Source organism: Hypanus sabinus, chromosome 4 (genome assembly GCF_030144855.1).
Source record: "Hypanus sabinus isolate sHypSab1 chromosome 4, sHypSab1.hap1, whole genome shotgun sequence".
Classification (NCBI taxonomy): domain Eukaryota; kingdom Metazoa; phylum Chordata; class Chondrichthyes; order Myliobatiformes; family Dasyatidae; genus Hypanus; species Hypanus sabinus.
In genome coordinates this window covers 155,464,329-155,477,048 of record NC_082709.1, presented here as the reverse complement: position 1 = coordinate 155,477,048, position 12,720 = coordinate 155,464,329, and the positions used below count along the sequence as shown (strand labels likewise).

At 41.3% G+C, this 12,720-nt stretch overlaps 1 protein-coding gene across 3 annotated transcripts in view; it reads right to left on the bottom strand.

Moving 5' to 3' along the window:
- Positions 1-12,171, bottom strand: part of cip2a (cellular inhibitor of PP2A) — a 90,317-nt gene extending 78,146 nt beyond the window's left edge. For 2 of the 3 annotated variants that reach the window (XM_059968511.1, XM_059968514.1), the window contains exons 1-3: positions 11,274-11,510; positions 2,313-2,416; positions 1,988-2,135 (exon numbers count right to left, since the gene is read on the bottom strand). In XM_059968511.1, the coding sequence (XP_059824494.1) occupies positions 1,988-2,135; positions 2,313-2,414 (250 nt within the window). In that variant the 5' untranslated portion in view covers positions 2,415-2,416; positions 11,274-11,510. Of the gene's footprint in view, positions 1-1,987; positions 2,136-2,312; positions 2,417-11,273; positions 11,511-11,869 lie in introns of those variants that run through there. The other variant, XM_059968513.1, reaches the window with a different exon arrangement.
- Positions 12,172-12,720: the final 549 nt, after the last annotated feature.

Genomic DNA, 12,720 nt, shown 5'->3' with positions numbered 1-12,720 from the left:
AATTCCTAATTCAAATTATTTAGAGGTGAGTTATAGGACACTAACAAATTCAGAAGTGTCCTTATTCATTCAATATCCAAATAATAAAACATAGCTCAATGCAAAGAAAAAGCATTTCAGAATGTATATTATATACATTTCTCTGACATTAAATTGGACCTTTGAACCTTTTAATGCTTTACCAAAAGGGCTCAATGAAATTCTTCAGTCTTTATTATGGAGTAAACTAACAGACCATCAAACTTGCCATGGCAAAGTAATTAAACACAACAGGAACAAGTAACTCCATGTTTTAGTTCTCCATTGAAAATTAATTAAATATAATAATTAATATGATTCCTTTATAATCAACGTGTTGTTCCTTTTTGAATACTTAGCTCTTACTTTACCTTAATACTATCACGAAAGAAAGGAGAATTCAATGTACAGGTTGCACACTTCCCCAGTCTCCTGTGTCACCACGTTGAGACTAAAGGCAAACTAAAGAAACAGCATCTCATATTCTGCCTCGGTAGTCCACAATCCAACAGCAAGAATGGTGAATTAACCAATTTCAGGAAACCTGTTCCTTGCTGTCCCAGTTCTCTTCTCTCTCCTTTTGATCTATCTGCTTCCAATAACACACACTCCAAGACCCACACCCAGTCACCCTGTTTTATTTCTCCACTAAACCCACTCCATCTGCCCATCAACTATGCTCCTTCTACTGGGTTCCCTTCCCATACTGATCCAATCTGCCTACCCCAGCTCCCTTATTTGGTTCAATGCTCCATTTCCCTAACTAATTAGATTCTACTACCTGCAGCCATTTATTGCCTGCACCTAGCACCACTGTCACTATCATCATTCTTTCCTCATCCATCTGATTATCACCCCTCTTCACTTAGATCTACCTAATGCTTGCCAGCTCTTTCTGCACCTCTATCCCTCACCTCTTTAAATTGGCTATCTCCCTTCTATCAGTCCAGTTAATAGGTCTTGACCCAAAATACTGACTGTTCATTGCTTTTTTATTCACTTCAGATTCTAATCTTTTATATCTCCAACACTTCTTCCTCCCTCTCCGGCATTTATAATGATAAAATTTATGAAGTCAGCAATATTTGCCTTAATGCTGCAAAGGATATGGTTCTTGTGTTTTTCTGCCCAAACCAGGCCTCAGCAAACAAAAATCTAGAGCAACACATAAGATGCTGGACAAACTCAATGAGTTAGACAACATCTATGGAAATGGACAGTCGATATTTTAGGTCAAGACCCAGTCTAATACTTTTGCATTTTACTGTAGTTACTTTATAAATTGCTTTTAATATATATGGAGTGTGTGCGTGTATATCGTATATGTATGTGTGTATATATATATATATATATATAGATTATATATACACACACACTCACTTAGTACTGCATTGAACTGCTGCTGCTAAGTTAACAAATGTCACGGCACATGCCGGGGATAATAAACCCGATTCTGATTCTCTTTGATTTAATTTATTTCCTAGTTGCTCACCCCTTTTTGAACATTCATCTGTTCCAGATTACTACTTCTAATATTACTAATTCATTCTATAAAATTTTTCCCCTTTTAAATTTCACTAACCTTCTGAATATGATTCCAATAGTTCCACATAGTGCATATTGCATAAATTTCAACATTAAACATTTATCATTTTTTTCCCCACACTTGAGGCAGAGGTGCACAGACTTTTTCTGAATAGATACTATTTTTGCACAGGAGTATTTTTTAAAAATGCTTTTTGGAAAATCCCTAAGTATATTTGTTCTCTCTCTACAGTTTCAGAGATCAATACAAGTATATGGCAGCAATTTTACTTGTAAGCATGAAAGAGTTGTGTAAACAGATATTAATTTCCTAACAAAGTCTACAATACCACCATAATACATTTCTGTGATAATAAGTCATGAAAAGTAAATGAATTTTGTTGCATGAGAGTATTTAACTTAATCTAACAAATTAAAACAATACCTAATTGAGTGAGTAATCCTATTATCTTCAGAGTCAGTGTCACCTTTATGTTAGGATCACCAACAAGCTCCACAAGACTGTTCAGACATTCACTTGGCAAACTTTGATTTGTTGCAAATATGTGTATTGCTTTCATTCCACAAATTATCTACAAAAAAATCAGAATTTATTTAGCTGAACATTTCCAGACTAGAAAATATTCATTTCTCAACAAGGGTTGTGCATTTGACAACATTATGAATTCTTGCAATCTACTTATCCAGAAGATTTCACATAAAATCACACAATAGAAGAGATTTTTTCATGCAATGCATGTTGTACTTACATCCAATTGCCTTTGGATTTGTAAAGCATTCTGTTCAGATTTGCTATTTTTATACTGTGTGATAGCCAGCAACAGGGATTTCATGGAAGAAGTCAGATCCATTTCTAGACAGGTAAGACAATTTAAAGCAGATGAATAGAAGTTAAAGTTCGATCAGCATTCCTATTAAATAAGCATTAATTTTAACAAAAACAATTTTTTCACCATAAGTGTAAACCTTGCACATTTTCAATGAAATTCTAGGCCATAGAGCTTCATTAATTGGCCTCAGAGGCCATAAATACACTCAAACTGCAGTACAACTACAAGTCGGAAAACTTCAATTTGTTTTTCCAGGTGAGATAGATTTGAGTAGACAAGTAATTAGTATTACACAAGAACTAGTTTAGTACTTGAGTACTCTAAAATAGGGAAATAAAACCATAAACCATAAGACATAGGAGTAGAATTAGGCTATTTGGCCCACCAAGTCTGCTCTGCTATTCAGTCAAGGCTGATCCTTTTTTCCCTCTCTTCAACCCCATTCTTCAGCCTTGTCCCCATAATTTTTGATGCAGAGTCCAATCAAGAACCTATCAATCTCTGCCTTAAATACACCCAATGACCTGGCCTCCACAGCTGCCTGTGGTAATAAAGAACACAAATGCACCACCTTCTAGCTAAAGAAATTTCTCCACATCTCTGTTTTAAATGGATGCCCCTCTATCCTGAGGCTGTGCTCTCTTGTCCTAGATTCCCCCACCACGGGAAACTTCCTTTCCACATCTACTCTGTCTTGGACTTTCAACATTTGAAAGGCTTCAATGAGATCCCCTCTCAACCTTCTAAATTCAAGCGAGTACAGACCCAGAGCCATCAAACGTTCCTCATACAATAACCCTTTCATTTCTGGGATTATCTTTGTGAACTGCCTCTGGACCCTCTCCAATGCCAGCACATCTTTTCATAGATGAGGAGCCCAAAACTGTTCACAAAACTCAAGGTGAGGCCTCACCAGTGCCTTATAAAGCCTAGGCATCACACCCCTTCTCTTGTATTCAAGACCACTTGAAGTGAATGCAAACATTGCATTTGCCTTCCTCACCACTGACTCAACCTGCAAGTTAACCTTGGGGTGTTCAGCACAAGGACTCCCAAATCCCTTTGCATCTCAGATTTCTGGATTTTCTCCCCATTTAGAAAATAGTCTGCACATTTATTTCTATTCCAACATTGCATTTCATTTGCCACTTTTTTGTCCATTCTCCTAATCTGTCTTTCGGCTGCCTACCTGTTTCCTCAACTCTACCTGCACCTCCATTAATCTTCGTATCGTCTGCAAACATGGCAACAAAGTCATCTATTTCATCATCTAAATCATTGATATACAGCATAAAAAGAAGCAGTCCCAACACCAATCCCTGCGAAACACCACTAGTCACTAGCAGCCAATCAAACAAGGATCCTTTTATTCCCACTGTCTCCTACCCATCAGCCAATGCTCTAACCATGTAACTTTTCTGTAATATCATGGGCTCTTAACTTGGTAAGCAGCCTCATGTGTAGCACCTGTCAAAGGCCTTCTGAAAGTCCAAATATACAATATCCACTGCATCCCCTTTACCTATCCTACTTGTATATCTCCTCAAAGAAATCTAACAGGTTCGTCAGGCAAGATTTTCCCTTAAGGAAACGATGCTGACTTTTCCTGTGTCACCAAGTACTCTCTAATCTCATCCTTAACAATTGACTCCAACATCTTCCCAACCACTGAGGTCAGGCTAATCAACACGTACAAACAAGCTGGATGAACTCAGCAGGTTGGGCAGCATCCGTTGAAAGGAGCAGTCAACGTTTCGGGCTGAGACCCCTCGTCTGAACAGAAGGAGGGGGCAGGGGCCCTATAAAGAAGGTGGGGGGTAGGATGGAATGTGCCAGGTGAAAAACCAATCAGAGGAAAGATCAAGGGCTGGCAGAGGGGAAGCAGGGAGGGGATAGGCAGGAGAGGTGAAGAAGGAATCTAAAGGGAAAGCATAATGGGTAGTAGTAGAAGGCAGAATCATGAGCGAGGTGATAGGCAGCTAGAAGAGGAGACAGAGTGAAAGTGGAATGGGGGAAGGGAGAGGGAGGGAATTACCAGAAGTTGGAGAATTCGATGTTCATACCAAGGGGCTGGAGACTACCCAGACGGTATATGAGGTGTTGCTTCTCCAAGCGGAGTTTGGCCTCATCATGGCAGTAGAGGAGGCCATGTACGGACATATCCAAATAGGAATGTGAAGCAGGTTAACTGGACTATAATTTCCTTTCTGCTGCCTCCCTCCTTTCTTAAAGAGTGGAGTGACAGTTGCAATTTTCCAGTCCTCTGTAACCATGCCAGAGTCCAATGATTCTTGAAAGCCAATGCCTGCACAATATCTACCACTACCTCTTTCAGAACCCTTGGGTCTTTTTGAGCACCTTCTCCCTTGTAGTGGTAACTGCACTCACTTCTCTTCCTTCACATACTACAACATCTTCCACAGTGAAGACTAATGCAAAATATTTTAGTTCATCTGCCAACCCCTTGTCCCCTTCTCTGGCCTCATTTTCAAGTGGTCCTATATCCACTCTCAGCCCTCTTTTATTTTTTTTAAATATACTTAGAAAAAGTTTTTACTATCCACTTTGATATTGTTTTCTTGCTTGTTTTCATATTTCATTTTTTCCTTTCTAATGATTCTTTTAGTTGCTCTTTGTAGGTTTTTAAAAATAAGGAGAGAGAAATGGTACAGAGGAGTTTGCTCTGTTGGAAGTCAGCATGGACAGTAGGCAGAATAACCTCCTTCCTGGTAAATTTCCATTTATAATTATAAACTGAATCTGAATCTGAACATACAATGAAATATGGAACATGGAGAAGTACAGAACAGGAACATGCCCATCATGCCTGTGCCACTGAGGCTAAGTTATACTAATCACACCTGTTTGGAGTATTGGAGTACTGTGCTCAGTTCTGGTCACTTCACTACAGGAAGGATGTGGAAACCATAGAAAGGATGCAGAGGAGATTTACAAGAATGTTGCCTGGATTGCAACATGCCTGGATTCTCATGCCTTATGAGAATAGATTGGGTAAACTTGGCCTTGGGAGCGACGGAAGATGAGAGGTAACCTGATATAGGTTTATAAGATGATAAGAGACAATGACTGTGTGAATAGTCAGATGCTTTTTCCCCAGGGCTGAAATGGCTAACATGAGAGGGCACAGTTTTAAAGTGCTTGGAAGTAGGTACAGAGTGTAAGGTTTTTTATGCAGAGAGTGGTGAGTGGAATGGGCTGCTGACGATGGTGGTGGAGGCAAATACGATAGGATCTTTTAAGAGACTCTTGGATAGGGTACATGGAGCTCAGAAAAATAGAGGGCTATGGGTAACCCTAGATAATATCTAAAGTAAGGACATGTTTGGCACAGCATTGTGGGCTGAAGGGCCTGTATTATGCTGTAGGTTTTCTGTTTCCATGTTTATATTTGATCCTTATCCCTTTATTCCCTGCCTGTTCATTTGTCCATCTAAATGATTCTCTACTTCCACCACTCCTAGCTGCACAATCCATGCCCTTACCATACCTATTAAAAATCTTGCCACAGGTATCTCCATTTAAACTCTCTCCCTCTCACCTTAAACCTATGACTTTTCCACTCTGAAAGAAAGACTGACTTCCCAACTTTTACACTCGATGCCCAATCAATGAAAGGATACAGACCATACACACTCTTTACCACCCTATCCGCTTGTATTTCTACTTTCAGAAGATATAGTCTTGGACCCCAAGATCCCTCTCTACATCAGGGGTTCTCGCCATTTACTGCATTCTTACTCCTTGCACGGAAGGGACTAGTATGTTATCACCCATCCTTACTGCCGCCAATACATCTGAACCCAGAGTCACTCTTGCAGACATAATATCAGTCTTCCAGATAGTAAATCTGTGGAAAGCATCTTGCCTGGATGGAATCCATGGCCATGCCTTTAAACCCTGTGCAGATTAGCTGTTGGGTATTTTGTATGGTGTATTATAGTCATATGTACCAAAATACAGTGATAAGCTTTTCCTGCATAACGTTCATATAGATCAAAATCATTACACAGTGCATTGAGATAGAACAAGGTAAAACAATACCAATGCAGAATAAAGTGTAAAAGCAACTGAGAAAGTGCAGTACAGGTAAATAATGAAGTGCAAGACCATAATAAGGTATATTGTGAGGTCAAGAATCCATCTTATTGTACAAGGTCCATTCTAGAGTCTGATAACAGTGGGACAGAAGCTGCCCACGAGCCTGGTGTAGATGCTTTCAGGCTTTAGTATCTTCTGCCCTATGGGAGAGGGGAGAAGAGAGAATGTCCAGTGTGGGTGGGGTCTCTGATTATACTGGCTGCATTACTACCCTTTATGAAAATATTCACATAGTCCTTAAAGGGGAGGCTGGTTGAAGGTTTTTTAACCTCCCCCAGTTCAGTCTGTGGTTCCCACGGGTTTTAAGAATATCACTAGCATCCTGGTACTTAAGTAAAAGATGATAAAGTTCCTTAATGGCTATCACCATCAAGCTATTCATGGCACACATTAACTTTAGCCTTCCAGACAGCCTGCACACACTGCAATCACCTGCTGAAACAGGTCCACAGCAGACACCAACTTCCTGTTCTTACTCTCATCTCTAAAGCTTCTGGACATTGTTTATTGATTATAATTTCATTTTCAGTACTATAAGTCCAAGCAAATTCATTACCAGTCTCTGGACCCTGGAAATCAATTCCTCACTCTGCAAATGGATCCTCGACTTCCTGATCAATGGACTGCAGACAGTAAGAATAGACAGCTACAGAACCGCCACAATTATTCTAAACATTGGTGCTCTCTAAGATTGCATCCTCAATCCCCTACACATTTATGACTGTGTGGGCAGATTTTGCTCCCATTGCATCTACAAGTTTGCAAACGATACTGCTGTGGGACATAAACCAAATAATCACAAGCAGGGAGTATAGGAGGGAGATAGGGAGCTTATAACATGGTGTCATGAGAACAACCTTCCCCTCAATGCCAGCAAAGCAAAGGAGCTGATCAGGAAAGGGGGGACCAGTGTACATGCTCCTGTCTACATCAATGGTGTTGCCTAGGGATGCTTCAAGTTCCTAGGGATGAACGTCACCAATAACCTGTCCTGGTCAACCACATTGATGCCACTGCCAAGGAAGCTCACCAATGCAAGGATCAGTGCTAGGACCTTAGAACCTTTGAAACCTCTTTGGATTCCTTAGGAGGCTAGAGAAATTTCATGTCTTCTTAGACCTTATCAATTGTTATCAATGCATCATACAAAGCATCCATGTTGTATAATAAGATGTATAATGGCTTGGTATGCGAACTGCTCTGCACATGATCACAAGAAACTGCAGATAGGACACAGCTCAACACATCACAGAAAACAGCCTCCCCTCACTGGACTCTGTGTCACTACCTCAGGAAAGCAGCCAACGTAATCAAAGACACCACTCATGATGGACGTTTTTTCTTCTCCCCTTGTCCATCAAGCAGAAAATACAAAGCACAGACCACCATGTTCAAGAACAGATTTTACCCTACTTATCTAAGACGACTGAATGGTTCCCTAGTACAATAAGTTGGAGTCTTGGTGTCACAATCTGAATCATTGTGATCTTGCACCTTATTGTTTACCTGCACTGAGGTTTCTCTTCAGTTGTTACACTTTATTTTGCATTCCATAACTGCTTTACCATGTTCTACATCAATGCACTGTATAATGTATCTCAGTGCACGTGACAATAAACCGACTCCAATTTGACATTCCAAAATGCATATCTCACATTTGCCCGGATTAAGCCCCAACTGCTATTTCTTCACCCATATTTCCAGCAGATCTACATCCCACTGTATTCTTTGACAATTGTCCTTGCTATCCATAACTCCATCAATTTTGGGTGTAGCAGTTAATACAACGCTATTACAGCTCAGGGTATCCAGAGTTCAGAATTCAAATCCAGAGCTGTAAGGAGTCTGTGTGTCCTCCCCGTGGAATGCATGGGTTTTTTTCCCGATGCTCTGGTTTTCTCCCATAATCCAAACATGTACCACGTAGGTTAATTGGTCATTGTAAATTGTCCCAAGATTAGGTTAGGTTAGGTTAGGTTAATTGGGCTTCTCGGGGGTGCTGTGGCAGTATGATTCTAAGTGCCATAAGGACTTACTCCATGCTGTATCGCTAAGTAAATACATTATTGTGTCATCTACAAAGTTATTAATCAGACCTCCTACATTTTCATCCAAATAATTTATATATACTACAAACAAAGGTCCTAGCACTGATCCTTGCAGAACACCATTGGTCACAGACCTCCAATCAGAAAATCAATGATCTGTCTGGATGCATGCAGAAAAAAAAGCTTTTTACTATATGTAACAATAATAAACTAATTCCAATTCCTCTACCACTATGATCTGTTTCTATGGCCAAGCCAATTTTGTATCCAAATTAGCAACTTACACTGGATCCCAGTTGACTTAATCCAGTTGACCAGTCTACCAGTTTTGTTGTTCCTTTCCATGCCTTGTGGCGCACTGGGCGGTAACCTTGCCATTTCTTTAGCAATTTTGTCTGTTTTTTTAGAAGACCAAGTTCCTAGCTTGACATTCAACCAAGTACAAATGGAAAGCGTGCAAGGAGCCAGCCGGATTTGAACCCAGGACCACTCGACTTGTAGGGTGCCTCTATACTGCCAGCCAGCACATCGTACCACAGTGGATCAAGTCAAATGGTTTAATAAAGTTTATTTGGACAACACTCACTGCCCTACCCTCATCTTTGTCAATTCCTCAAAAGAAAAACTGAGACACAGGACCTAAGCACAAAGCTATGCTGATCGTCCCTAATAATTCCATCTTTCCCAGCAGTATATCAATCAACAACAAATTTCTCCAGTAATTTCCCCACCAGTGATGTAAGGCTTACAACCTAATAGTTTGTCTCTGTTGTCCTGCTTAAAACAAAAGAATAATAATGCCTATCGTTTAGGAACTGGTGAGGTGCCAAGACACTGAGTTTCTTATGTTAGATCAGGCCCTGTGGGTTTATCCACCTTAACGTCTTAAACAATTCCTAAATCTACTTTCTTCGGTTCCTAACTAATATTGTTGTAATCAGTGTTCCCCTAATTTAGTACTTAAAACGTACACAATTATGATCACTGTTCCTAGAATGTTCCCTCACTGAAAGTTCAATCACTTGGCCAGGGTCATTCCCCAATATGAAGTCTAGAAAGGTCCTATGCCTAGACAGACTATCTACATATTGTTTCAAGAATCCTTCTTAGATGATCTGAACAAATACTGTCCAGACACAAAGGGAGTCTCAATCAGCATGGGAAGTCAAAATCACCCACCAGAATAACTCAAACACGAGGAAATCTGCAGATGCTGGAAATTCAAGCAACACATACAAAATGCTGGTGGAACACAGCAGGTCAGGCAGCATCTATAGGGAGAAGCGCTGTCGACGTTTTGGGCCAAAACCCTCGTCAGGGTCTTGGCCCAAAACATTGACAGTGCTTCTCCCTATAGATGCTGCCTGACCTTTCTGCGTTCCACCAGCATTTTGTGTGTGTCACCAGAATATCTCTACTGTTTTCTCCTAGAGGAAATCGACAGCAGCAGCCAGAACAGCAGGGAAATTCAGTCTGGGTGAGTAACAGGGGACTCTATTATCAGGAGCACAGATAGGTGTTTCCTTAGCCACCTGCAAGATTCCAGGATGGCATTTGCTTCCCTGATGACAGGGTCAAAGATATTTCTGCACAGATATACAATATTCTGAAAAAACAGACAGATATCATTGTCCATATTAGTACCAATGTCAGATGCAGGAAGAGAGAGAAGGTATTGCAAAGTAAATGATTTTAGCTTCCTTAAGAGTCACTGGGACTGTGTTAGTGCCCAGGGATCAGATGAGGTAGAATTTTTCTGAAGCGGCACATAGATTACCTATAGGGAAAGGCTACACTCAAAATATATTTAGGAAATGTTACAGAAAAAGGTAAGATTGGTCCACAAGTTGAAGTCCTAAACTGGGGCAAGGATAACTTTGATGGCAGCATATAGGAACTTGCACAATTTGATTGGGAGACACTTTCTTTAGGTAAGGAGATGTCCAGCAAGTGGGTGGTTTTTAGAAATGAGATAGGAAGAGTTCAAGGTCAGTATGTTCCTGTTAGAGTGAAGGACAAGGCTGGCAGGATTAGAGAATCCTGGTGGACAAGAATAAAAGGTTTATATCAGCTACAGATAGCAAGGATTAAGCAAGTCACTTGAAGGGAAGGGAAAGGTGATAAACAGCAGCATTATCAACAATATGAAGATGGAGATATTTGAGGTTTTGAAATACATAAAAGTGAATAAATTTCCAGATCTTCAGCAAGTGTATCCTATTTTGTTATTGGATGCAAGGGAGGAGATTGCTAGGGCAAAAGATTGTTCTTCACAATGCCAAAAGTCCTCAAACCTAACATAAACATATGAGATTCTGCAGATGCTGGAAATCCAAAGCAATATAACAAAATGCTGGAGGAACTCAGCAGGTCAGGCAACATCTATGGAAATGAACAGTCGACATTTCCAAGACTATGTGTGGGGAGTGACTGAGTGTGAGTATGAGTGAGAGACTCTCTCTCTCTCTCTCTCTCAAACATAATACACGTATCTGCTTTCAGCAAAATTTTATTAGTCAAATCCTGAACCACATTAACTCTTATTCACCCGTCTATTTTTGGTTAATCAGCAAACTAGTCTGAAATTTTCAGCTTGGTTCTAATCGTTCCATGATCACGGTTCTCCCCTGGAAACCCTGTCAGCTCTTCAACCCTACTGGGACAGTTAATATTGGCCTTGACATAATCAACCAATGTAAATGACCCAATGTACCTTCTGGTGGAATCGCCTTCCTTAAACTTTCTGACTCTCTTTCCTCCGTTAAGACGCTCAATGATACCCACACCTTAGATCAAGAGAGTGGCCGTGTATGTGTCAGTCATCCGTTGTTTCCTGCTCTTGCCTATTTAGAGGCGCCTGCATCAGCTGGTGCCCGGCCCCGCGGTCGCTGGCGATCACCGGCCTGGTGCCGTTACGCCGCCGCGCGCTCCCGTTCAAACCACCGACACATCCAACTGCTCGGAACGGGGGGAGGCGGGCCACAGCAGCACGACTCAACCCAGCCAGCGTCCCCGTTCATTCCCTCAATGCTGAATTACCACTAGAACTCACCCCCTCTCTGATTACTAGCCCCGCATGTCCCTTTGTTATCAGCAAAATAAACGCAAAAGCGGCGTGTCTGTACCCCCGCTCCCCCCGCCATTCGGACAGCTACAATTTAAATCAGACAGCGGTTTAAACCTCCAGGCACCCAGCTCGCAGCTCCATTCGTCTGCCGATTTTATTACTAATCAGTTGGCGCTGAACTCCGAGGGGGGAGTACGGACGTATTCCCAACTTTCCAGCGCACCCCGCTGCCCGGAGATTACCTGTAAATTAGGGTAAGAAATCTCCTCACGGAAGACACATTCCCTCCCTCTGACGTAATAGCTCGTAGAACGCATGCGCAATGAGGAGCGGTGCCTGCTCCTTGACGTCACACTGCCAAGACGTGAAGTTACTTTTCCAAGTGCGAATGGAATCGGCGGACTTGGCGACTGTCTCTCCACAAGGAGCCGAATCTTTACACCATTTTGTGGTCTTATTTTTCCACTTCTGCGCTAATAGTTGCAGCAACTCTTCCCACAGCTGGGTGTAGAAGCAATCAGCATGGGGACAAATCCTTCAATGTACCCAGTTAAGTATTTTTACTATCCTACCTACAACTCTACCACTCATCTACACATTGGGGTCAATTTACAGATTCAGATTTTTAAAATCACATCTACAACACAATGTACAATAAATGTGTTACTTACGTTAACCAACACACCTAGGAATGTGCTGGGGGCAGCCTGCGAGAGTCACCACACTCCAACTCCAACATAGCATTCTCACAATACTCAGTAGAACAACACAGAACACAACGAGCAACGGGACCCATTCTTCTCTCCCTTTCACCCATGCACATATGCAGTCATCTAATCCAAGGACCGGTCTTCTTCAGCTTCCAGTCCCTAGTGAACTCTTGGATTTGCAGTCACTGGACCCCAATTTCCACAGCAGACTCTCAGAGATTTGCAAATTCGGGATTCCAGTCCTGACCATCTGATTAACCAACCAATATGTATCCTTTAAGGACGTGAGAGGATTTGGAGAAAGCTCCTCACAGTCACAGTGAGAACATGCAAACTCTTTGCCTTGCTGTGCTATAATGAAATTGATATTGAGTATATAGTAT